The sequence below is a fragment of the Halichondria panicea genome, chromosome 4, assembly GCF_963675165.1.
Source record: "Halichondria panicea chromosome 4, odHalPani1.1, whole genome shotgun sequence".
Classification (NCBI taxonomy): domain Eukaryota; kingdom Metazoa; phylum Porifera; class Demospongiae; order Suberitida; family Halichondriidae; genus Halichondria; species Halichondria panicea.
Genome location: NC_087380.1, coordinates 7,358,871 through 7,380,292, shown reverse-complemented (window position 1 = coordinate 7,380,292; position 21,422 = coordinate 7,358,871). Strand labels below are relative to the sequence as shown.

General features: G+C 42.5%; 4 protein-coding genes and 1 long non-coding RNA gene across 10 annotated transcripts in view; 4 read left to right on the top strand and 1 right to left on the bottom strand.

The window, feature by feature from the left end:
• LOC135335240 (putative ferric-chelate reductase 1) overlaps nucleotides 1-1,503 on the top strand; it is a 28,237-nt gene extending 26,734 nt beyond the window's left edge. For all 4 annotated transcript variants that reach the window (XM_064530666.1, XM_064530665.1, XM_064530664.1 and 1 more), the window contains 7 exons: nucleotides 48-369; nucleotides 433-528; nucleotides 598-657; nucleotides 715-755; nucleotides 807-868; nucleotides 931-1,110; nucleotides 1,162-1,503. In XM_064530666.1, the coding sequence (XP_064386736.1) occupies nucleotides 48-369; nucleotides 433-528; nucleotides 598-657; nucleotides 715-755; nucleotides 807-868; nucleotides 931-1,110; nucleotides 1,162-1,379 (979 nt within the window). In that variant the 3' untranslated portion in view covers nucleotides 1,380-1,503. The remainder of the gene's footprint in view (nucleotides 1-47; nucleotides 370-432; nucleotides 529-597; nucleotides 658-714; nucleotides 756-806; nucleotides 869-930; nucleotides 1,111-1,161) is intronic.
• A 28-nt stretch (nucleotides 1,504-1,531) lies between these two features.
• On the top strand, nucleotides 1,532-5,819 carry LOC135335244 (putative ferric-chelate reductase 1). The gene is made up of 12 exons (XM_064530672.1): nucleotides 1,532-1,838; nucleotides 2,071-2,231; nucleotides 2,477-2,565; nucleotides 2,944-3,001; nucleotides 3,055-3,279; nucleotides 3,530-3,687; nucleotides 3,987-4,314; nucleotides 4,599-4,715; nucleotides 4,795-4,854; nucleotides 4,903-5,005; nucleotides 5,146-5,292; nucleotides 5,424-5,819. Exons 1-12 carry the CDS (start codon nucleotides 1,619-1,621, stop codon nucleotides 5,654-5,656), a joined length of 1,899 nt encoding a protein of 632 aa, XP_064386742.1. The 5' UTR covers nucleotides 1,532-1,618; the 3' UTR covers nucleotides 5,657-5,819.
• A 1,866-nt stretch (nucleotides 5,820-7,685) lies between these two features.
• On the top strand, nucleotides 7,686-12,276 carry LOC135335248 (uncharacterized). 3 transcript variants are annotated; one of them, XR_010394472.1, is made up of 4 exons: nucleotides 7,686-8,209; nucleotides 10,287-10,394; nucleotides 10,448-10,538; nucleotides 12,126-12,276. It is a non-coding gene; the product is annotated as an uncharacterized LOC135335248 (long non-coding RNA). The 3 variants fall into 3 exon arrangements; XR_010394473.1 differs by lacking the exon at nucleotides 7,686-8,209 and adding an exon at nucleotides 8,691-8,845; XR_010394471.1 differs by lacking the exon at nucleotides 7,686-8,209 and having other exon boundaries at nucleotides 9,134-10,394.
• A 499-nt stretch (nucleotides 12,277-12,775) lies between these two features.
• Nucleotides 12,776-16,765, top strand: LOC135335242 (uncharacterized). Its single transcript, XM_064530669.1, has 8 exons — nucleotides 12,776-12,937; nucleotides 13,173-13,351; nucleotides 14,013-14,409; nucleotides 14,564-14,775; nucleotides 15,058-15,221; nucleotides 15,270-16,005; nucleotides 16,256-16,319; nucleotides 16,457-16,765. Exons 1-8 carry the CDS (start codon nucleotides 12,919-12,921, stop codon nucleotides 16,666-16,668), a joined length of 1,983 nt encoding a protein of 660 aa, XP_064386739.1. The 5' UTR covers nucleotides 12,776-12,918; the 3' UTR covers nucleotides 16,669-16,765.
• On the bottom strand, nucleotides 16,682-20,612 carry LOC135335243 (protein HEG-like). Its single transcript, XM_064530670.1, has 10 exons — nucleotides 20,452-20,612; nucleotides 20,221-20,382; nucleotides 19,792-20,088; nucleotides 19,032-19,319; nucleotides 18,354-18,589; nucleotides 18,010-18,292; nucleotides 17,630-17,797; nucleotides 17,211-17,438; nucleotides 16,979-17,089; nucleotides 16,682-16,921 (listed from the first exon to the last, which is right to left on the bottom strand). The coding sequence occupies exons 1-10, from the start codon at nucleotides 20,498-20,500 to the stop codon at nucleotides 16,791-16,793; spliced, it is 1,953 nt and encodes a 650-aa protein (XP_064386740.1). The 5' UTR covers nucleotides 20,501-20,612; the 3' UTR covers nucleotides 16,682-16,790.
• Nucleotides 20,613-21,422: the final 810 nt, after the last annotated feature.

Sequence of the window (21,422 nt, the reverse complement as noted above, 5' to 3'; positions counted from 1 at the left end):
TAAAACTAAAACTAACCCGTTACAATAATTATTTCGTCTCCATGCAGTGTGTCCAAGCGTATTGTTCCATCGAACTCAGAGGATTTAAATTTGGATGACAGTCTGTATGTGATATTTGCTCGTCGCACAGCTGACAACACTTTGGCTAACGGTATTATGTCCCACTCCGGGAATGGTGCCAGTGCCGTATCCAACGCCCGTTCCTCTCCTGCTAACTCCAGGGGAGTTGTCGGAGAGTCTGTCCACACGGGTAACCTGATCCGTGCTCACGGCATCTTCATGATTATTGCATGGCCTCTGCTGGCTACAATTGGCATCTTCTTTGCAACGTTTATGCGCCCGGCTCTGCCTAATGGAGAGTGGTTTCAAGTGAGTTCACTATAATATAAATATTGCTGTGTGTATGTTTAATGATTAACTGAACCCATCCAGGTCCATCGAGTGCTCATGCTGATCTCACTGGTCATAACGCTAATCGGCTTTATTCTCATCTTTGTAGGATTGATGGGACCCGTGAACACGAGTGGGGTGAGTGTCCATGCCTGCATGTTCTGATTGTACTATGCTAGCCTACCCCACCCCCTCCCTCCGACACAGAATCTGAACTTAGCTCACATGATTATTGGCATCGTCATAGTGGCCTTTCAAATCACCAATGTAAGTTCATTATTATTTCACTATTAACTATTATGTTCTGTATAATTATTATGACAGCCTATCCTTGCCCTTTTTCGCTGCAAACCGGACAACAAGAGGTATGTATGTACATCTAACTTTATATAAAATGTACTTGTAAATTTTATCAGACGTTGGATCTTCAACATGGTACATGGACACATGATTGGGTTCTGGTCACAAACCTTGGCTCGTAAGTACCATTTAAAAATAAAATATAAAAATTCTATTCATCAATGAATACCCCCCCATCAGTTATGAACTGTGCCTTTGGCCTCTCTATCTTCACAAGAGACCGCAGTTCAACCTTTGGTCCCCCCACCCCCAACCAAGTTCCACTCTGGGTGTTTATAGCGTGGATTGTGTTCCAGGTTATAATCCTTGTCGGCGGTGCCATCTTCTTCTCAGTGTATGCTTGCAAGACCAAACAGAGCAGTAAGTGCCATGCTAGTATGGAGTTTCAGGTATAACATCCTTTCCCCACAGATTGTGCTCACAGTTCTGTCAGAGGGTTCATCCGTGAGGACAAGAGTCAGGCAATGGAGATGACCTCACCGGGAGACAAAGAGAAGGAAGTAGAGGGCGAACCAGAACGCAAGACCCCCTCCAAAGATTCCCCCCTCCGTTGGGGAGCGTTCATTGTCTACGTGGGCGTGTCTGTGCCGATGCTGTTGGCTGTGATCGTCATGGTGGCCTTCCCTTAGAGCAACCTGTGAACAAACAAACAGTAGCAGTTAGAACAAAGAGTAGTTAGCATAAAACTACCGAGATGACTGTTCAGTATTGTATTATAATTATGGCGAGGGCGGCTATAATAAGGAGAAACTACCCTCTCAATATCCTCGCTTCTACGCCGCTCAAGTCACGAGGTTTTCCTCACGATGTTTAAAAAAAATCGGCCTAAGAAGCAGTGCTAGTAGTGCAGCTAGTAGTGCAGTGCAAGATGCAAGAGTTTCTTTTAGTAGTAGTGCTGCTGCTGTGCAGTGTATCAGGCTATCCTAGCGGCCCTCCAGCTGCAGACTACCCCAATGTAGTGTGCAAGGAGCTCAGCCCCAGCCTACAAACCCATGGACCCTCACACAGTGGACATGGTGGATACCTGCTTCAGTTGCAGCCTCCACTTACTAAAGCCTTTCACTATGAGCCTGGAGTCGAGTATAATGGTGAGGTTTTGCATGTATATAAATCAAATCTAGACGAGTATAATGGTCGAGGTTTTGCATGTATATATATAATCAGATCTATAGTCGAGCACAATGGTCGAGGTTTTGCATGTATAATCTAGATCTATAGTGTACGCAACATACTGGTCTGTTGTTCTGCTAAGTGTGATAGCACACTATAGAAGAGTGGATGCATCGTCATGACTGTCTCAAGTTCCTCTCGATCGTGCAGTTGAGCTGGTTGGTACAACTCACTTCTTCAAGGGATTTATAATACAAGCTCGGGACCCTGCCACGCCCCCTCCTGCTGCTCCTCGTCTGATTGGCCAGTTCACAGCCGTCAGTGACGGAGCAAAGACCCTCAGCTGTGATCAGGGGGGCGTGTCTGCTGAGGTTAGTTTGTGTGCATTGTGTCCAACTATTCTTCCTTCACATAATTAATTAATTATGGTGTGCATGTACATAGTTTTACATACTCTATCAAATTATTAGTCTATAATTTACATAATCCTTTTGGTAAGCTATATGACCAACCTCCTCCCCCTTTGCTTAGTGTATGAATATTGCTTACATATACTTGTCTCTCTTTGGGCATGCACGACATGTGATGTCATGAATATTGTACTCCCTATACACAGGCCACTGTAGCTCATAGCAACGCTCTCCCCCGCTCCCTAGTGCAGCTCACCTGGACAGCACCACTGAGCAATGGCACTGTGGACTTCTTGTGAGTGTGTGACAATTCGCTTGAACCGAGGGGGTGTTCATTGTAATGCACTGTACATTTGGGCATGTTTGGAGAAACTGTTAATTCCTTATTCCTGCATGTATAATTATGATTTCTGTAAATCACAGCTTACTATAGCGTATAACTGGAAAATTTGGTAGGTGTTTTAATTTGGCGATTTGACGGATTTACCGAAGATGGCAAAATTTAAAATCCGGTGGACACAACGTCATTGCAGTAGTAGCCACGCCTGAGACGTTAAATTAAAAACCGCCAAATACGTTCATCAAATGGTTCATCTGCCAAATAATAATACCCGTCCCGTCAAATTTTCCAGGTATACTTTATATCCATGCATGCACCGCCCGCCCCCTTTAGCTATACTGTGATGAGAGAGAAGGCTGTCCATTTTGACCAGCTCAGTGCTGCTCAACTGGTAAGTTAGATATCATCCTACGCTCTCACTAATTATATACCATCACTTCCCAGGGACCACCCCCTGTTAGCGTTGCCCCTAGTAACACTCTTCCACCAATCAAAACACCAGACAAATATCGGCTCCAGTTTCAAAATCCATCAGGTTGTGGCATTGGCGACTGTAATGTGTACGTTGCCATAGATACTAATCGTGGTAACGACAGTTGGTTGGATATCTACATGGAGGGTAAAGCGGAAGGATGGGTGGGCGTTGGCTTCACTCACTCTGCGGGCATGGTGAGCATCTGCATGCATCATAGCAAGTGTTGCTGTGAGATACATGGGCTATTTGAATTCATGTATATGTACTTGAATTGAATAATATAATATTTATATTGAATGTACACATTTTCATTGGAATATTGACTTGTTTATTATAATAATTATAGTTCTATTTTCTGATTATTCTTGTTCATGGGGAGCACCTCGGAGGCCAATGACCTATTGTGCAACCTTTTCCAATCTCTATAATTGCTTGCTCCTCTAGTTTGAGGCAGATGCAGTGGCTTGCAATCGCCTGGGAGACAAGATGGTGGTGCTAGACCTGTTCAACCCTGGTGGCCCCTCCCATACTAGCCTCACTGACGAGATACAGGACGTATATCTGTTTGAGGGGAAATACATGGACGGACGACTTTCTTGCAAGTAAGAGGAAGAGGGCTAATTATATCTATACTCCTATAGCTTGTGCAAGCTGTAGTTCTAGTATACCATTGTGTGATGATGCATGAGAGTGTGTAATCAGTGTGTTATAACTAGCATCTACGTTACCAAAAAGTATACATGTATGTAGACAGTAGTATCAAAGAATAATTATAATGCACATACATAATTATACATGCATATACAAAGATATGAAAGCATAGCCCTCTTATACACTCCTACAGAACTTAATTTCACTGTTACCCCACCCACCCCCCTCACACCCCCACACACACGCGCAGAGTCATCAAGCGTATCCTACCATCAGACGAGTTTGACATCAACCTCAACCAAGACCTCTATGTTCTGTTTGGCAAGCGATCAAAGAACGCCTCTACTTTGGACATTCTCAATGCTCACGATTTTGCCCATCTCCCTGAGATCAGTGACAAAAAAATAAATATTACCTATGGCAACGGAACAGCAACTGGAGAGAACAAGGACTTTGAGAATGCTCTTGTGAAGACTCACGCTTCACTCATGTTAATAACATGGCCGTTGTTAGTTGTGACGGCCATTTTCTTCCCTGTGTTCATGAAGCCGGCCCTACCTAGTGGAGGATGGTTTCAGGTAATTAGTGGCTGTAATGATTATAGGATATCCACTGACTGTTGTTTAAAGCTTTGATGGTTCTGTTTTTGAATTTTGAGCAGCCATAACTTGTGTTGCGAACGTCCGGTTTCAATTTATGTATTATTTTAATATTACTGAGCTCTTTTTTTTTTAATTAGTGACATTTTTCGGGGAAAAAGCATGGGCTATATAATAATTTTTTTGTAGCTAACTTTGAGAGGCCATAACTTGTGTTGCAAACGTCAAGTGTTATCTGATGTGCTACAATGATGACTATACAGATCCACCGTGCTCTGATGCTGACGTCTGTGGTTGTGGGGGCGGTTGGTTTCGCCTCAGTGTTTATCGGTCATATCCATAAAGCCACTCCCGGGCTTATTCCACTCGGTCAGGGGAAGGTGGGTGAAGACTGAGGGTGGGCAGAAACAGCTGGCATTTATAGGATGGATTTTTATGTAATGTTCTCTCTATTTTCAGGTACTAAATACGGCTCATTTCTCTGTGGGAATACTTGTGATGGCCCTGCACCTGGTCAATGTGAGTTAGCATATAATTATAGTACAACTAATACCCTCCCCTCCATAGCCAATCATCGGTCTCCTGCGATGTAACCCAGACAACCCCAGGAGGTGGATATTTGACCTCCTCCATGGGAAGGTGGTGGGTCTCATCTCTTTGCTGCTAGCACGTAAGTCAGGGGGAAGGTACAGACAATTATTAGCTGAGAGATTAGTTTCCTTAATTCCCATCTCTATATTAACATACTTTGTTCTAACTGTTTGCTGCTTTGCCCTAACTCATTCCGCCCCCCCTCCCACACACACATAGTTGTCAACATAGCCACGGGGGCTTATTTGCTGGACCCGAGCATTCGCGTATTCTGGGTGGTGATGGCTTGGGAGGTGGTGTTCCTGGTAACTGTGCTCGCGTTCTTGACCACCTTCTCTTTCCTAGCAGCAAGGTCGCCCTCAACAGGTGAGCATGTACTGTGTTTTAGTTTCAATATCTTTGAGTGCCCGTAATTTAACAATTTCAAAGTCATAATTAGCTCTTAGAATCATAACGTTCATCTCTCTTAACCCACCCACACCCACACCCACACACAGAGCGAGCCTTACGAGCCCCCTCAACCATTCAGGCACTGTTCAAGACGGGCTCTCTTCTCGGAGGCTTGTCTTGTCTGAAGAGGGGGAAGCTGGAAGAAATAACTCCCTTGATTTCCAGTGGTGTGACTGGAGACAACAAACTGCGTTGGGCTAGTTTCTACTTTCTTACTCTTGTTTCTGTAGCGCTAGTGGTGGCTGCTGTTGTACTTACTGCAGTGACAACACGTACATGATGTGTTAAGTTTTATATTTTTATATGGAGACAAAAAACTGCGTTGGACTAGATTTAGTTTATTTTCTCATGTATCTCTGTAGCGCTATATATAGAGTAGATCATAACTATTGTCTTACTGCTTTGAAAAAGCATGCAGTTATGTGGATGTTGTGTAAAGTGAAGACATGTTATATTACTTGCATGATGGGTTTCCTTCCTCCCACTCATGCTGCACTATAGCTAATGATATGCTATCTGCATGACTAGGTGAGAGCTATGCAAAACACTTCATAAAACATTTCTGCTCTCATCATCAAAACAACCCTAGCTCTATATAAAGATGTCACCCTGGGCATGTGGTGAGTTAAGAGTTACTGTATATATAATATAGCAAGAGTAGAACTCTTAATAATACTATAATTATAGCCAGGCTGTGTAGAAGTACAAATTTAAAGAGAAAGTATTGTAATAACTAATTATTGCATGTTGCTAGATTTTATTATACCTGTTCTGAGCTGCATTTATTAATAGCTAGCTATAATATTGGACGTCATGCTGCGTGTGTCTGCTTAATTAATTGTCTATTTCCTTCAGAGTGTGTCCGTGGTGATGAGAGTGGTGTGAGGGAGTTATGGCGACTGCGAATGAACTGGGTGTTTGTAGCGGCATTGTCGGTCCTAGCAACTACCAGCAACACTTCCATATCGTCATCGTTCCATCAGTTTGTCATCAACCCTCCTGCTGACAAGGACAACCATTCTTCATGGAGTGAGGTCCGTGATTAATGAATACTCAACATGCACGTGTGAACTAATATAAATGTGTTGATTGCTCAGTGTGGTCAGACATCAAAGGATTGTAAATACAGTAACATATGCCTGCGTGATATCAATATCACTCAGAAATGTGATAAATTGCATATACCTGGAATGATATTGATATTACCCAAGGTGCAGCCAATAACAAATTTGTTTTTCATGTGCAAGTTCTGTTCAAGCTACATTTTGCTCGCTTTTATTAGACAAAGGAGCTTTAACACCGAAAGCTGCCACTATCAAAAGTACTAACTTGTTGTGTGGAGGCTACTCATGCTGTAAACGCAGTGCTAGAACATCCAGGTAAGCAGACCTAGTCACAAGCTTATTCAAGCTTCTTAGCTTTTGCTCGACAAAGAAGCTTTAACATCAAAATCTGCCACTATTTAAATCAAGATATTGTTCTGTGAAGGCTACCTATGCTGCAAACGCAGCGCTATGGCATCCAGGTGAGTAGATATACTTGTGACAAACAGACAAACAAACAAACAAACAAACTAGAGCACTAAAGTGCAAACCCTCGGCTGGTGACATGATTATAAAGAAACCAGAAGACTGATATAATGCAGTGCATATATAGTGATGTTGTTATCATCATCATGCCATGACTTGCACAGCAACTCAGGACTAAACCAGACTCGACTGGAGGCATGCTGAAACATTTGAGAACAGGTAGTGGTACTTTAGATAATATGCACTGTGGATTAGGATCACAGTAAAGAAGCCTGGAGTCTCAGAGAAGTATGGCTCCAGGTTCTGCATGGAGTAGGATCCCAGTCAGCAGCAGGAGCTATAATTCAAGCTTTTACTTTAGTGACTCTGTTCCATTGTTTCTGGTATATACAGCTTTCTACTTTAGTGACCCTGTTCCATCGTTTTCTTGGTACAGGATCACTTCAGTTATATGTAACGCATGTGCAAGTTCTGTTCAAGCTACATTTTGCTAGCTTTTATTAGACAAAGGAGCTTTAACACCGAAAGCTGTCACTATCAAAAGTACTAACTTGTTGTGTGGAGGCTACTCATGCTGTAAACGCAGTGCTAGAGCATCCAGGTAAGCAGACCTAGTCACAAGCTTATTCAAGCTTCTTAGCTTTTGCTCGACAAAGAAGCTTTAACAGCAAAATCTGCCACTATTTAAATCAAGATATTGTTGTGTGAAGGCTATCCATGCTGTAAACGCAGTGATGTGGCATCCAGGTGAGTAGATATACCTGTGACAAACAAACAAACAAACAAACTAGAGCACTAAAGTGCAAACCCTCGGCTGGTGACGTGATAATAAAGAAACCAGAAGAGTGATAATGCAAGTGCATGTAGCATGTATGACTAGCATGCGCAACTCAAGAGCAATAAAACTAAACTAACAACGTACATGCATGAGACATGCACTATGGACTGGGATCACAGCAAAGAAGCCTGGAGTCTTAGACTAAGAGAAGCACGGCTCCTTCCAGGCTGGAGTACGTATAGGATCCAGAGTCAGTCAACAACCAGTCACAATTCTACTTTCTTGACAATTGTTCCTGGTACGGGATCACTTCAGCTGAAAATACATAATCAAGCCTTGACTACGTATTTTCAGCTGAAGTGATCCCGTACCTTGACTCAAGGCCACGTGGCAAGTTTAAGCTTCTTAGCTTTTGCTCGCTTTTACTCGACAAAGAAGCTTTAACATCAAAATCTGCCACTATTTAAACCAAGATATTGTTGTGTGAAGACTACCTATGCTGCAAACGCAGCGCTATGGCATCCAGGTGAGTAGATATACTCGTTACAAACAAACAAACAGACAGACTACTATAACCCGTGGCCGCCCACGCGCATCGGGTTAACAAACAAACCTAGAGCACTAAAGTGCAAACCCTCGGCTGGTGACATGATTAAAAAGAAACCAGAAATATAATGCAGTGCATATAGTGATGTTGTTATCATGTAGGACTTGCACAGCAACTCAGGAGCAATAAAACTAAACCAGACTGGAGGCATGCTGAAACATTTGAGAACAGGTAGTGGTACTATAGCACTGTGGATTAGGATCACAGTAAAGAAGCCTGGAGTCTCAGAGAAGTATGGCTCCAGGTTCTGCATGGAGTAGGATCCCAGCCAGCAGCAGGAGCTACTATCTATGCTATAATTCAAGCTTTTACTTTAGTGACCCTGTTCCATTGTTCCTGGTATATACAGCTTTCTACTTTAGTGACCCTGTTCCGTTGTTCTTGGTACAGGATCACTTCAGTTATAAGTAACGCATGTGCAAGTTCTGTTCAAGCTACATTTTGCTCGCTTTTATTAGACAAAGGAGCTTTAACACCGAAAGCTGCCACTATCAAAAGTACTAACTTGTTGTGTGGAGGCTACTTATGCTGTAAACGCAGTGCTAGAACATCCAGGTAAGCAGACCTAGTCACAAGCTTATTCAAGCTTCTTAGCTTTTGCTCGACAAAGAAGCTTTAACATCAAAATCTGCCACTATTTAAATCAAGATATTGTTCTGTGAAGGCTATCTATGCTGTAAACGCAGCGCTGTGGCATCCAGGTGAGTAGATATACCTGTGACAAACAAACAAACAAACAAACAAACAGACCAACATACTACTATACCCGTGGCCGCCCACGCGCGCCTCGGGTAACAAACAGACCAACATACTACTATACCCGTGGCCGCCCACACGCGCCTCGGGTAACAAACCAACAGACTACTATACCCGTGGCCGCCCACGCGCCTCGGGTAATAATTAATAATTAATAATTATTGTACCAGGTGTCATACAGTACACAGGGGAGCATCTGTACAATGTAATTGCACAGCTATTGTATTGTACCAGGGTGTCATACAGTACACAGGGGAGCATCTGTACAATGTAATTGCACAGCTATTGTATTGTACCAGGTGTCATACAGTACACAGGGGAGCATCTGTACAATGTAATTGCACAGCTATTGTATTGTACCAGGTGTCATACAGTACACAGGGGAGCATCTGTACAATGTAATTGCACAGCTATTGTATTGTACCAGGTGTCATACAGTACACAGGGGAGCATCTGTACATGTAATTGCACAGCTATTGTATTGTGCCAGGTGTCATACAGTACACAAGGGAGCATCTGTGAGCATCTGTACAATGTAATTGCACAGCTATTGTATAATAATTATTGTGCCAATTGTACCAGGGTACCGGGTGTCATACAGTACACAGGGGGAGTATCCCCTCTGGCTCCAACCCCCCCCCCCCTAAAATTTGCATTCAGGTATTAGTAATTGACTGAGTATCCATAGCCTGTATACTAACCAGGGTATTGAAATAACATGCAGTTGACTTTTTTTTTAAGAATGCCTTATATTTTCCCGCTCTACTTTAAAATCCTGGTTGTCATACAGGATTTTAAACTCACAGTTCTTTACTGTGAGACTACTCTGGTCCCGGTGAATGTCTGGAGCGCTATAGCTATTCGTTAACACATAAAGCTTAGTTTCATTGCATGCATGTCTGACCAAGAACCACTGCTGTTTTCAACTGTACTTGTCATAGCGTACGTTGCACTATTATTGTATAGATGCAGTAAGCGGTCAATATAAGTTCCGTTTATGTAGTACGCCAGTACGTTTACACTGTATTAAAAGCGTTGCAATTTACCATTGCACATTGCAAGTATACATTTTGCAAAAAAAACAAACAAAGAGACAATCCTAGTCACCTCGAGTATCGTAGCTAGACTAGTTACTTAGCTATATGCTGTACATACTTGATGCTATGTTTCAATATAATTATTGATTTATAATTATTGTACATACTAGATCTACTGCTTTTCACGTGTATATACATTATAGTTGTGAGACGCCAACTGCCCGGAGGGAAACCACGCCATTCGCAAAAATATGCCTACTTCCCTCTCACGTCTAAAGTTCTTTCAAAATGGTGGTCGTACTTTTTTGAAGGTGCTATATAATTAATTATTGTTGTAAGAATTGATGTGAAAAACATATTGCAGGATGATGTTGAAAGTGACACGTGTTGGAGAGAGCATTATACTGGACACCCTTGTATGACCAGACCACTGTAAAGTATCGACACAATTGGAGGTATGTATTATTATGCTGCTGTATTGCCACAATGTTTTAGGTATAGTGGCTTCGCCCAAAAAAACAATTGCAACAGTATACCATACTTATCTGACTTAGTTATCTGTCTATATACGTATACAGCGGTCAATATCCCATTCCGTTTGCATAGTACGTAGTGTTTCCATTTTGATAAGTACTGTATTAAAAGCGTATTTTACTGTACCATTGCTATATACCATTGCACTTTACAAATGCGGTGTGCTGTGTTTTTGAATACAAAGCGACAATCCTCTAGTAACATAATATCCAGCTAAATTTTGCTTAGCTATAAGCCTATAGTTCTACATAGATCTAACAAAGAAATATAACGCACCATTCACCGCACTATTTTAATCTTAGCATAATTGCTATAGCTATCTTACATGTAGCTATAATACAAAGCTAGCAAACTGCAAAATGTCATGATAACTATAGCTGCATGGGTGACCAATATAATTTTAACAACAGAAAAAAGCTCTTATCTTGAACGTCCTTTTTAGTGTTTAATTTGCGCTGTATCAGTGTATTATGCACGTACTACATAAACGGAACGGGGACTTTATATTTACCACTTTGTAAGTTCATAATTGATAAAAATTGCTGCTACAGAAATCCCAAATTCCTTGTGCGCAAAACGATTTTTGATTGCCACACACCCTCCTAATTAATGCAAATCTATACTGCCACTGGTGGCACATTGTCTGCCCGGCCTTGCAGCTGTAGCTGTTCTTCTTAAGCTAACAGTTCTATTGATTATAATAATTTATAGGACAACGCAGTTTAATTAAACTTTTATATCGTTTCGGGTTAAGCTTTATATGCAGCTCTTTTCTGACAATTAAGGGAAGGCTTGTAGTGGATTATATTTGTTGTTTAGCCCTTACAACGAGTATTGTCAGTAGAAGACAACTTCTCAATCTGCTCTCTGTACGAGATAATTGATGGGCCCGAATATTGATGCTGCTCTATAATAGCACAACAAGAACTCATTTGCATTATCATAGTCTCGCAAACTTAATTGTGTGTAACAACGACTATAATGTCTTACTAAGAGTTCATTAGGAAGAGTACGCAACTCCACTAACCGTAGTAAGCATTCTGTCTAACTACGTCACAACCACATGCTGTTGTATAAACTGTAAAATCTTAAAATTAATCTGCATGAATGATTACCACTAATTTTATTCATTGCTATTCCTTATCAGCATTGTTATTGTTATTGTTGTATCTCAAGTGACTGTGGTTACATGCAATAGTGAGTTTGCCTCCTGTGTACAGACTATTAGTGTTGCGTACTCTTCCTCTTGGTCTTACCTGTGTTATATGACTCTTTCTGTAGCTAGAATTCTTTGCTTTTGGCTCATGTACTTTTTCATGCACTCGGCATTTGTCATGAATCACAGCAAATACTTTTCTTATTTCACCCCATAATAATTATAAGTTTCATCGCAATGCATGCTATGACTGATGTTATGTACCTAATCTATACACACTTTAGTTATTCTTATACTTGGTTATAATTCTACTGGCTTTTATGTGACATATTTTTCTACTTCACGCATGCAGGTGATGCTGAGAAGTCAAAGGCAGTATCTTGCAATTGCAGTGAACTGAGTGCAGACTTGCATGTTAAAAGAAACCTTTCACTTTTGTATAATCCTTATCGTTTGTTTAGATACAATTTTAATACTGAATTGATGTATTGTTGTTTTTAATGTTTGAAATTAATTTAGCACAATACAATCAGCACAGATGTTTCAGCACATTAGAATTTAGCACATGTGCCAGTTTAGCACATTAGGTTGTTTAGCACATGTGCAAATGTGCTAAAACTGGAGACATTCGTTTAGCACGGTTTTCTGTGCTAAATCAGCACGTCTTTTTTCTCTGTGCAGTGGGCATATGTGCACTATCAATGTTTAACGAGAAAACAACCTCTTTAATCTATGGTCGTTATGGAGGTTCTGCAATTTCCCACGTTGGCAATCCACAGGCCGAGTTGTCTCTAAAATAACGTATTGGTGCTTCTGTAATAATAGAAAAAAATCTGCCTGGGAACGCCTAGCCTGTGGATGGGGGTGTGTCACACAAGCAGCACCGGAGAGTATTATACGTATGTACTAGCCTAGCCTCGATTCCAGGCCGCATTAAAATACGGCCTGGTACCTATTGCAGGGGTGATAGTGCGCATGCGCTTCAAATTACCCAGAATATGGGTAATCGATGGGTTTCCTTCCTCCCACTCATGCTGCACTATAGCTAATGATATGCTATCTGCATGACTAGGTGAGAGCTATGCAAAACACTTCATAAAACATTTCTGCTCTCATCATCAAAACAACCCTAGCTCTATATAAAGATGTCACCCTGGGCATGTGGTGAGTTAAGAGTCACTGTATATATAATATAGCAAGAGTAGAACTCTTAATAATACTATAATTATAGCCAGGCTGTGTAGAAGTACAAATTTAAAGAGAAAGTGTTGTAATAACTAATTATTGCATGTTGCTAGATTTTATTATACCTGTTCTGAGCTGCATTTATTAATAGCTAGCTATAATATTGGACGTCATGCTGCGTGTGTCTGCTTAATTAATTGTCTATTTCCTTCAGAGTGTGTCCGTGGTGATGAGAGTGGTGTGAGGGAGTTATGGCGACTGCGAATGAACTGGGTGTTTGTAGCGGCATTGTCGGTCCTAGCAACTACCAGCAACACTTCCATATCGTCATCGTTCCATCAGTTTGTCATCAACCCTCCTGCTGACAAGGACAACCATTCTTCATGGAGTGAGGTCCGTGGTTAATGAATACTTAACATGCACGTGTCAACTAATATAAGTGTGTTGATTGCTCGGTGTGGTCAGACATCAAAGGATTGTAAATACAGTAACATATGCCTGCGTGATATCAATATCACTCAGAAATGTGGTACATTGCATATACCTAGAATGATATTGATATTACCCAAGATGCAGCAATTCTACCTGGGTTGATATTGATATTATACCCGGTACCCAGGATGCAGTCAATAAAAATATTATGCCTCCCACCTTATATATACGTATGCTAGTATTAAAGAAACTGATGCGTGGCGAATCACAATGCAGTCGGGTAGAATCCTGCAATCTGATTGGTCTATAACCTTAAATATTTATCCTTGAAATATTACACCAGCAATAAGAAACGTGCACATCCCTCGTGCATGAGTACTACGTCCCTCGTGCATGAGTACTACGTCCCTCGTGCATGAGTACTACGTCCCTCGTGCATGAGTACTACATCCCTCGTGCATGAGTACTACATATAAATGACTTAATGCAAGCAAGCAAGCAGTGTTAATGTAAACACAGCCCTATTATAATAATGTATTGTACCCTAGGACCCTTGACTGTCAGTATATACCATCATATCACCATTATCATTGCATCCGTATGCCCATTCATTTACTTACAGACTGCGTTTGGTATGGGTGAGTCCGAGTCATTCTACTCATGGCTCATCGCTGTCTTCAACTTTGGCTCAGTATTTGGAGCCATTGTTAGTGGGTTCCTCGTTCACTGTGTCCCGTATTGGCACCTGTTTGCCATCAGCCTAGTCACGCACATCACTGGCTTCACGCTCTATGCCGTCACTTATAAGGGCTGGTTGATTCTCATCTCAAAGTTTCTCTCTGGCTATTTCATTGGAGCACAATGGTCGCTTAGTATCGGATACACTGCAAAGAGCGCTGAGGAGTATGTGGGTATACTGAGGGGGGTGGAGCTAGACAGAGGATCAGTGGAGAAGGTTAAGCGTTACGTGTTCTCCTCTCAGGCTGTGGGTGTGGCTATTGGCTTCGTTGTAGGTCCAGGTGAGTTATACTGCAATCAGTATTACTACGTAACAAGAGTTGGTCATAGGTACAAGAGCATGTACATGTAGTACAGAGGAAGTAAAGGTACTGTATAATGTTCACTCGCTTGTTGGTATTATTATACCGTCAGCTGACCTATGTTTGCGTACAGGTGCTGCCGTTATATTTGCCCAGTTTCCCATCGATCAATTCCGAGCCATAGCCTGGTACAACATAGTCATGGGAACAGTCTTACTGTTGCTGCAACTGGTTCTCTTCCGAGGGGAGGCGGGCTGTCGCGGTTGGAGCCAAATCAAAACTTCTTGTCATTGTCCGGAGGAAGTCAAGAGTGGAGTGAACAATGGGCTCATGGGATTATTCATATCCTACATTAATAGTGGTGTGGTGTCGGTGCTATATACGTATATGTAGCTCTCAGGATGACCGTTCCAACAAAAGCTGAAGGCTATAGCCTTGCATGCGCTTTTATGCAAATTTCAGTTGTTTTGGTATGTAGCAAAATGGTCTCGATCTATGTACTATAACAATACTTTTAGCTACATGTGTTACTTATCACCATCACATGACAATGTGTGTGCACATCAATTTTATGTTTTGCAGTCATGTTTCAGTGTTTTGTTCCTCCTTGACCCCACCCCTCACATAGTCGTGACGCTCCTACTGTTTCTGGTAGTAGCTGCTCTGAGGTTTGGCTACTTCGAGACGTTATTCAATCCTGTACTCAGTGACTCGTTTGGTTTTGATGAGAGGGACTCCTCCTACTACTTCCTGGCACTGGCCGTCCCCTACCTGGGGGGTGTGCTCACTCTGTAAGCGTTAATTAATTATTTAAATACGTAAATTCTACAATCCTGCAGGGTGATTCTTCAGCGACTGGCCCTTAGTAACCAGTTGATAGCCATCATTGGTATCATCATGACCTTCGTCGCTTGTATACTATCAGCTGACTGGCAGTCCATTCCATACGACCCCTGCACTCAACTGAGTCCATTCCACCACCCGGAAATATTAAACACTTCTCATAATAAGAATAGTGTTCCCTTGAATCAGAGCATCAGTGGATTTGAAATCGCTCCGTTTGGTGTCAAAATGAACTGTACTTTAACTGAGAGTTGTGATTATTGCAATAGCAGCCAACTTTGTCTTAACTATTCTGTTAGTACCGAACACTTACCATCCAAAACATGGCGGGCTAATACCGAACTGTCCCTCAAGTTCCGGTGCAATACACGATTAGACACCTTCTCTACAGCACACCACCCCCTAGCCCTCTCTCTCTGCATATTGTACTCTGAACCCTCCGCTACCACTGAGTTGGCTCATGTTCAAGAGTTAACCGTTCTATCTGGTAGTACATATAACCGTTCCAAACACAACTGTGAGGCCGCTAACGTGAGCAGTTGCCATTGGATACCGTCATCGTCCGTTACACACAAAGAGTGCACAGATTGTCAGCCGATTTGCAGAGGGGTGGGCCAAACACTTTTTTTCTGGCAGTTTGTACTGGGTACTAGTACAATAATGGCGTCTCTCCCTATTCTATGGGTGTCACTCATGGCAATGGCCTCGTTTCAAGTGAGAGTGGAGTCTCAGGTATGCTCCCTGTGTATGCTTTGTCATGTAGTAACTGTGTTTATGGTACTGCCCTGTGTGTGTGCGTTGTCATGTGTATAGTACGGTAACTTTGTTTATGGTACTTCCCTGTGTCACTGTATGCGTACATCGTATGCAGTAACTTTGTTAATGTGCATGGTATTGCCCTGTGTGTGTGTGTGTGCGTGCGTACATACATCGTCTGCAGTACTAGTGTTTATGGTATTGCCCTGTATATATATAATTACAGGGGTTACTTGGAGGTGCTACGGCCGCTGTTAATTCTGCGGCTCGTGGAATTGGACCACTGATTTGTGAGTCAATTGTGTGTACATATCTATAGAGCATTTAATTAGCTGCAAGAATTCAAAATTCTCATCACCGTATATTTAGTACTAGTGTAGAGCGTCCTTTGATTATCTTCCCCATACATGCGTGCGTGCACATGCAGTGGATGCAGCCTATGAGGGTATGCAAAAGAGAATGTTCCTGGCGATGCTGATCCTACTGTTCCTCCATGTGCCCATGCTCCTGGAGATTCTATTGCTATACAAGAAGCTAGGCCCACCCCCCAGCCCACCCCCCGGGCCTGTACAGGGCGGTGGCTACAAGACACTACCGAATACAAGCAATGAACTCTCTGACCTTGAGAACAATGATTGATCACTATAGATAGTTTATTATTGTGGCAATATTTATTTGTTATTTCTCTCAAAATTGCAAATCACAATTCATCGTTAATCAATGTTAGTCCTAACTGTTCAGTTTAATGGTGTCTCTTAGTTTTAGCTACTACTGGAACTTCCAGATCTACTCGTGTCGCTGCTAGAGGAACTTCCAGATCTACTCGTGTCACTGCTAGAGTCTGCCCTGAACTGCTCGAGCACCCCCATACACGCTGGCTCTATGTCAATACCTGTATAGGTGGTGGGGAGGGCAAGATGCAGTAACACAACAATGGTCTTTAAATTACTTGCTGCGTTGTTGTCAGAGCTGGACGATGAGCTGGAGGAGGATGAGCTGGATGATGAGCTGGAGGATGAGGAGCTACTGGACCTTGAGCTACTGGACTTTGACTTTCGAGCTGGGGTGTGTACATGTGTGCATGCGTGCGTGTGTTTGAATTAGGAATGCGCTTATATTATAATAGTTGCTTCAGTCAGCGGGGAAATACATTTACAATAATCAACAACACTTTAACTCACCGGAACGCCCCTTTCTCTTCTTAGATCTAGACTTCCTTGACTTATTTGATCCTGTCTTTGACCCCTCCTCTTCCTGCACCAGGGCTATGAGTGAGAGCTCACTGACACAGCAGTTGATACCGTCACCCAGGAAACCATCCTGGCAACGACAATCGAACAACCCCTCTTGGTTGATGCAGTCTGCTTCTCTGTGGCAGTTGTCAATGCCAAGAGAACACTCATTCACATCTGTGCATGTACAATAGATACATAGTATATACATATACCCGCCACCTTAGCGAAGTGCAATAGAATTGCCAAACACTAATAACTATAATGGCATTTGCAACAACAACAGTCTAGGGAATAAATTTGTCTGAGGAATGAATTTAACACTGGGAGAATCAACTATTGTACATGACCACACCCACCCCACCCACCTTGACAAGTGACACCGTCCCCCATGAATCCTGGGGTACAAGAACACGTAAATCCCTCAGCTGTGTCCATACACATAGCAACCCTGGTGCATTCTTTCCATCGTCCATTGCCATGCTCTCGACACACTTCCCGTCTACTGCAATTGTCAATTCCCAGCTCACATTCATCTGAAAAAAACAAGGGCACCAGATATTACGTATCCACTATAGTCATGGCAACACTATAATACGTATTGCCATAATCACGTGCTTTAGCAACGGCTCCAATATCAATTTATAGCATCAGTAGTAAAAATTAATGCTTTAACTTGAATAGCTATAACTAGCCATTGGCATAGTACACATACACTTCTCTTTGTCACTGCTATAATAGCACTCACTGCGTGCAGGGGGTCGAGTAACCACAGGTGGTGGTTGAGTGGTAACTGGGGGTGGTTGAGTGGTAACTGGGGGTGGTTGAGTTGTCACAGGTGGTGGTTGAGTGGTCACTGGGGGTGGTTGAGTTGTCACAGGAGGTGGTTGAGTTGTCACAGGTGGTGGTTGAGTGGTCACTGGGGGTGGTTGAGTGGTCACTAGCGGTGGTTGAGTAACTAACATTTGAGTGATGTTCAAAATCCCAGTACTACCGGGATTACCAGTGACCAGTGGTGAAGTGTAGAATACCTGCACGAAGAAAAACAGGCAATCAAAATCAATATCAGATGTACTCAGAGCAGCTCCTCACCTCGCAGCGGTACTCTCCCTCACTCCCAGGAACAAAGGGGCTAATGACGAGGGTAACACAAACCTCATCCACGGAAGAGTTGGCAGCCAGTATAGAGCCATCTTCATCCACCCACGTTGCAAACACCATACCACCCTCGATATCGGGTGGAGCCGTCCCTGTGCACTTTGAAATGAATGTTTCACCGACCATTGTAGGTTCGCTGGGTTCCACGATGTCTATAATCGGACCACGAACTGCAAGAGAGTGCATAATTAATAATTAACATGCAGCAATATATATAGCGCGAACTTTTTTTCGTGGAATGGCCTCTAAAAGCATTTCATTCGGTTTCACAATGTTCGTGGAATGACTGCTTACCGGAAGCCACGCCTTTAATCTTTGCACGTTATATATAGCAGATAATTTTAACAATTTTCGTGGACTAATTTAGTGTAGGACAATTGCTAACCCATGAAGTCCGCGAAAATTTTGCGCTATACAGTATAGGACATTAAACGTTAGTACACCGTATATAATATAGCAGGTATAAAATCCGTATGGACCACTGCGTTATTTTGATACATTTATGTAAATAATTTCGCAGTTTTAATTTTCAGATTAATGCTATAAATACGGGAAAACAACCCGCTATATACACGGTAATAATACATCATCATTGTTCTGTATGTCACTCACCCATCACATCGATCCTCTGGGATATGTTACCGAGGTCACTCACACAAGAGTAACGTCCACTTTGACTCTCGGCTACACTCGGTAGTGTGAGGATACTACTAGTGATACCCCCTGCTGAGATAGTATCCCCCACAGTGAATCCACCCCCTGTCATTATCACCTGCCCGTCTGGCCCCACCCACTGGATGCTCTGCCCTTCGGCAGCGATTGCACACGATATGGTGACTGGTTGACCAGCGAGCGGAGTGTTGGAGCTAGCTATAATTGTCACTTCTACACCAGACGGTGCTGCATAGGGAGGAGAGAATTAACATCAATATACCGTATTATACTAGTGAGCATCAAATATAATGCGAACGTTGCGAGCGTTGATCACTTCACAAAAAATAAAATTGTAAAACCTGGTAATTACACACGATCCTTGCAAATTAATGGATAGATAGCAAAGGGTCAATTTTTCTGCTGATTTGGCTCATTCGCAAATTAAGGATTTTCACCAGCAAAATATTCTAGTAATACGGGTAGTGAGCGCCTCATGCAGACGCTTATAGTCTAACAAGCATGCAGATATGCAGTACATGCAGTACATGCACCAATTGAACAAGGCAATATATAATAATTACAACGATGCAATTTTTGTGTACACTATACTTCAATGTATAATTATGTATATACTAGCTGCATAATGCACATGCATGCACTATAGTTAAGTACGCTGCAGTATGTGTACAGCACAGCACTAATGAATGACATGACTCACTGGGTATGTTTATGTCGATGGTCCCGGTGACGGGAATGGGGGGCAGGCTGGGAAAGTCAGGTGATGTCACAGATGCTAGGCACTCGTATTCTCCCATATCTGACACTTGGAGCGGCGAGAAATTAAACGTGAGACTGTCAGTATCATTAACTTCCATGATGATGTTTCGATCAGGGCCCACTAGTTGAATACTTGCCACTAGATTATTCGTATCCTCGGACGTGACTGAGCAAGTGATGGAGCCGTCCATGCCAACAGCCAGCTCTGAGGTGGACAATCCTAGGGCTACCGTGAGGCCTGTGTAATAAGGGAGGGGATAACAAAAATATAATAGTTACAAGAGCTATAATGATAATAGAGAGTGAGAAAGAAAGGAAAGTACTAGAGGGAGGAGGTGAGGTGGGAAATAGGTAACTGAACAGGGCTTACTGCTCAAAGAGCTGCATTCCAAACAGCCGGCCGGCTCATTGCTCAGGTCGATAAATCCAGTACCACCTCCATTACAGCATGCGGCAGGTGAGGGATTAATTCCAAGACTAACGGCAGCCGCTCCACACACATCAAAACACTCCACCGTTTGGCCAGTAGTAACTGTGTGTGTGTGAGAGAGAAGGTGGTACATATGAAAGACTCTATATACAGTTGTATAGAGTAAATTACCTGCACAAGTTGCTGCTAGGAACACTGCAAAACACAGTCCCCTGATCATTTTCGGTCTTTTGTTGTATAGTGCTGGAAGAACTTCTTGCAACTGTCAGAGCAATTGAGGGCCTCAGTTTTATAGCCCTGGGGCGTGTGTTTGTGGGCAGGGGGAGAATTATTACACTTGTTGGCAAATATAGAAGATTGAACATGCCTGGCCATTTGGCTGGCACTGTTCTCCCCCAGGTGTTCACCACCACGCCCACTACGTACTCAGACAGATGCATCATGCACGGACCAATCCCAATCCTTTTTAGCCAACATTACCTATTAACTATAGTGGTCCGCCTAAAAAAGCGTGCATGTACTCTACTGAATCACATTATCACCACGGAAACTTGCATGGCCAGTATTTAAACTAAAAGCATCAGAGGCTTGGCATGCATGCCTGAAGGGATACCAGCCAGTGACAGCTCTAGTTAGCTGCTAAGGAGGTGTCAGTGACCTGGTAACAGGAGATATGTACATGTGTTCAGCAATGCTTGTAGTACATATACATATGTTACAAGCTGCTGCCAAACACAATGCTTGTACGTACATGCATACAAGCAATAATAATATAAAGCTAGCTCAGAATAATAGTAAGTACACATGGTACACTATAGTTATGCATGGAGCAGTGGACCACGACCAGTGACAACATGTAAACCATCTCAAACCTCGCCAGGAAATGATCTAAAATTCACCTGTACTTGCAAGCACCACAATTAGCACATTTCTCTTATGGAGAGCAGTGGGACCATGACAACATTTCAACCACCACCAAAACCTCCATTGAGTAGCCAGGAAATGATCTAAACATCAGTGCTTGCACAAGTTTGTGGGCAATAATAATTAGCAAATACAAGTGAGACCATGACAACATTTCTTAAACCTCATTGGAGTAGCCAGGAAATGATATCTGTACTTGCACAAGTTTGTGTGGCAAT

Excerpts from the sequence above, each read along its gene's own strand:
- LOC135335244 (XM_064530672.1), top strand. The coding sequence starts at position 1,619 with ATGCAAGAGTTTCTTTTAGTAGTAGTGCTGCTGCTGTGCAGTGTATCA. Across the intron at positions 2,232-2,476 it reads AGGGGGGCGTGTCTGCTGAG|GCCACTGTAGCTCATAGCAA; the intron begins GTTAGTTTGTGT and ends CCCTATACACAG. Across the intron at positions 3,280-3,529 it reads TCACTCACTCTGCGGGCATG|TTTGAGGCAGATGCAGTGGC; the intron begins GTGAGCATCTGC and ends TTGCTCCTCTAG.
- LOC135335242 (XM_064530669.1), top strand. Across the intron at positions 15,222-15,269 it reads CTGGGGGGTGTGCTCACTCT|GGTGATTCTTCAGCGACTGG; the intron begins GTAAGCGTTAAT and ends ACAATCCTGCAG. Across the intron at positions 16,320-16,456 it reads TGGAATTGGACCACTGATTT|TGGATGCAGCCTATGAGGGT; the intron begins GTGAGTCAATTG and ends GTGCACATGCAG.
- LOC135335243 (XM_064530670.1), bottom strand. The coding sequence starts at position 20,500 with ATGATCAGGGGACTGTGTTTTGCAGTGTTCCTAGCAGCAACTTGTGCA. Across the intron at positions 17,798-18,009 it reads TACTCGACCCCCTGCACGCA|ATGAATGTGAGCTGGGAATT; the intron begins GTGAGTGCTATT and ends TGTTTTTTTCAG. Across the intron at positions 16,922-16,978 it reads CTCTGACAACAACGCAGCAA|GTATTGACATAGAGCCAGCG; the intron begins GTAATTTAAAGA and ends CCACCTATACAG.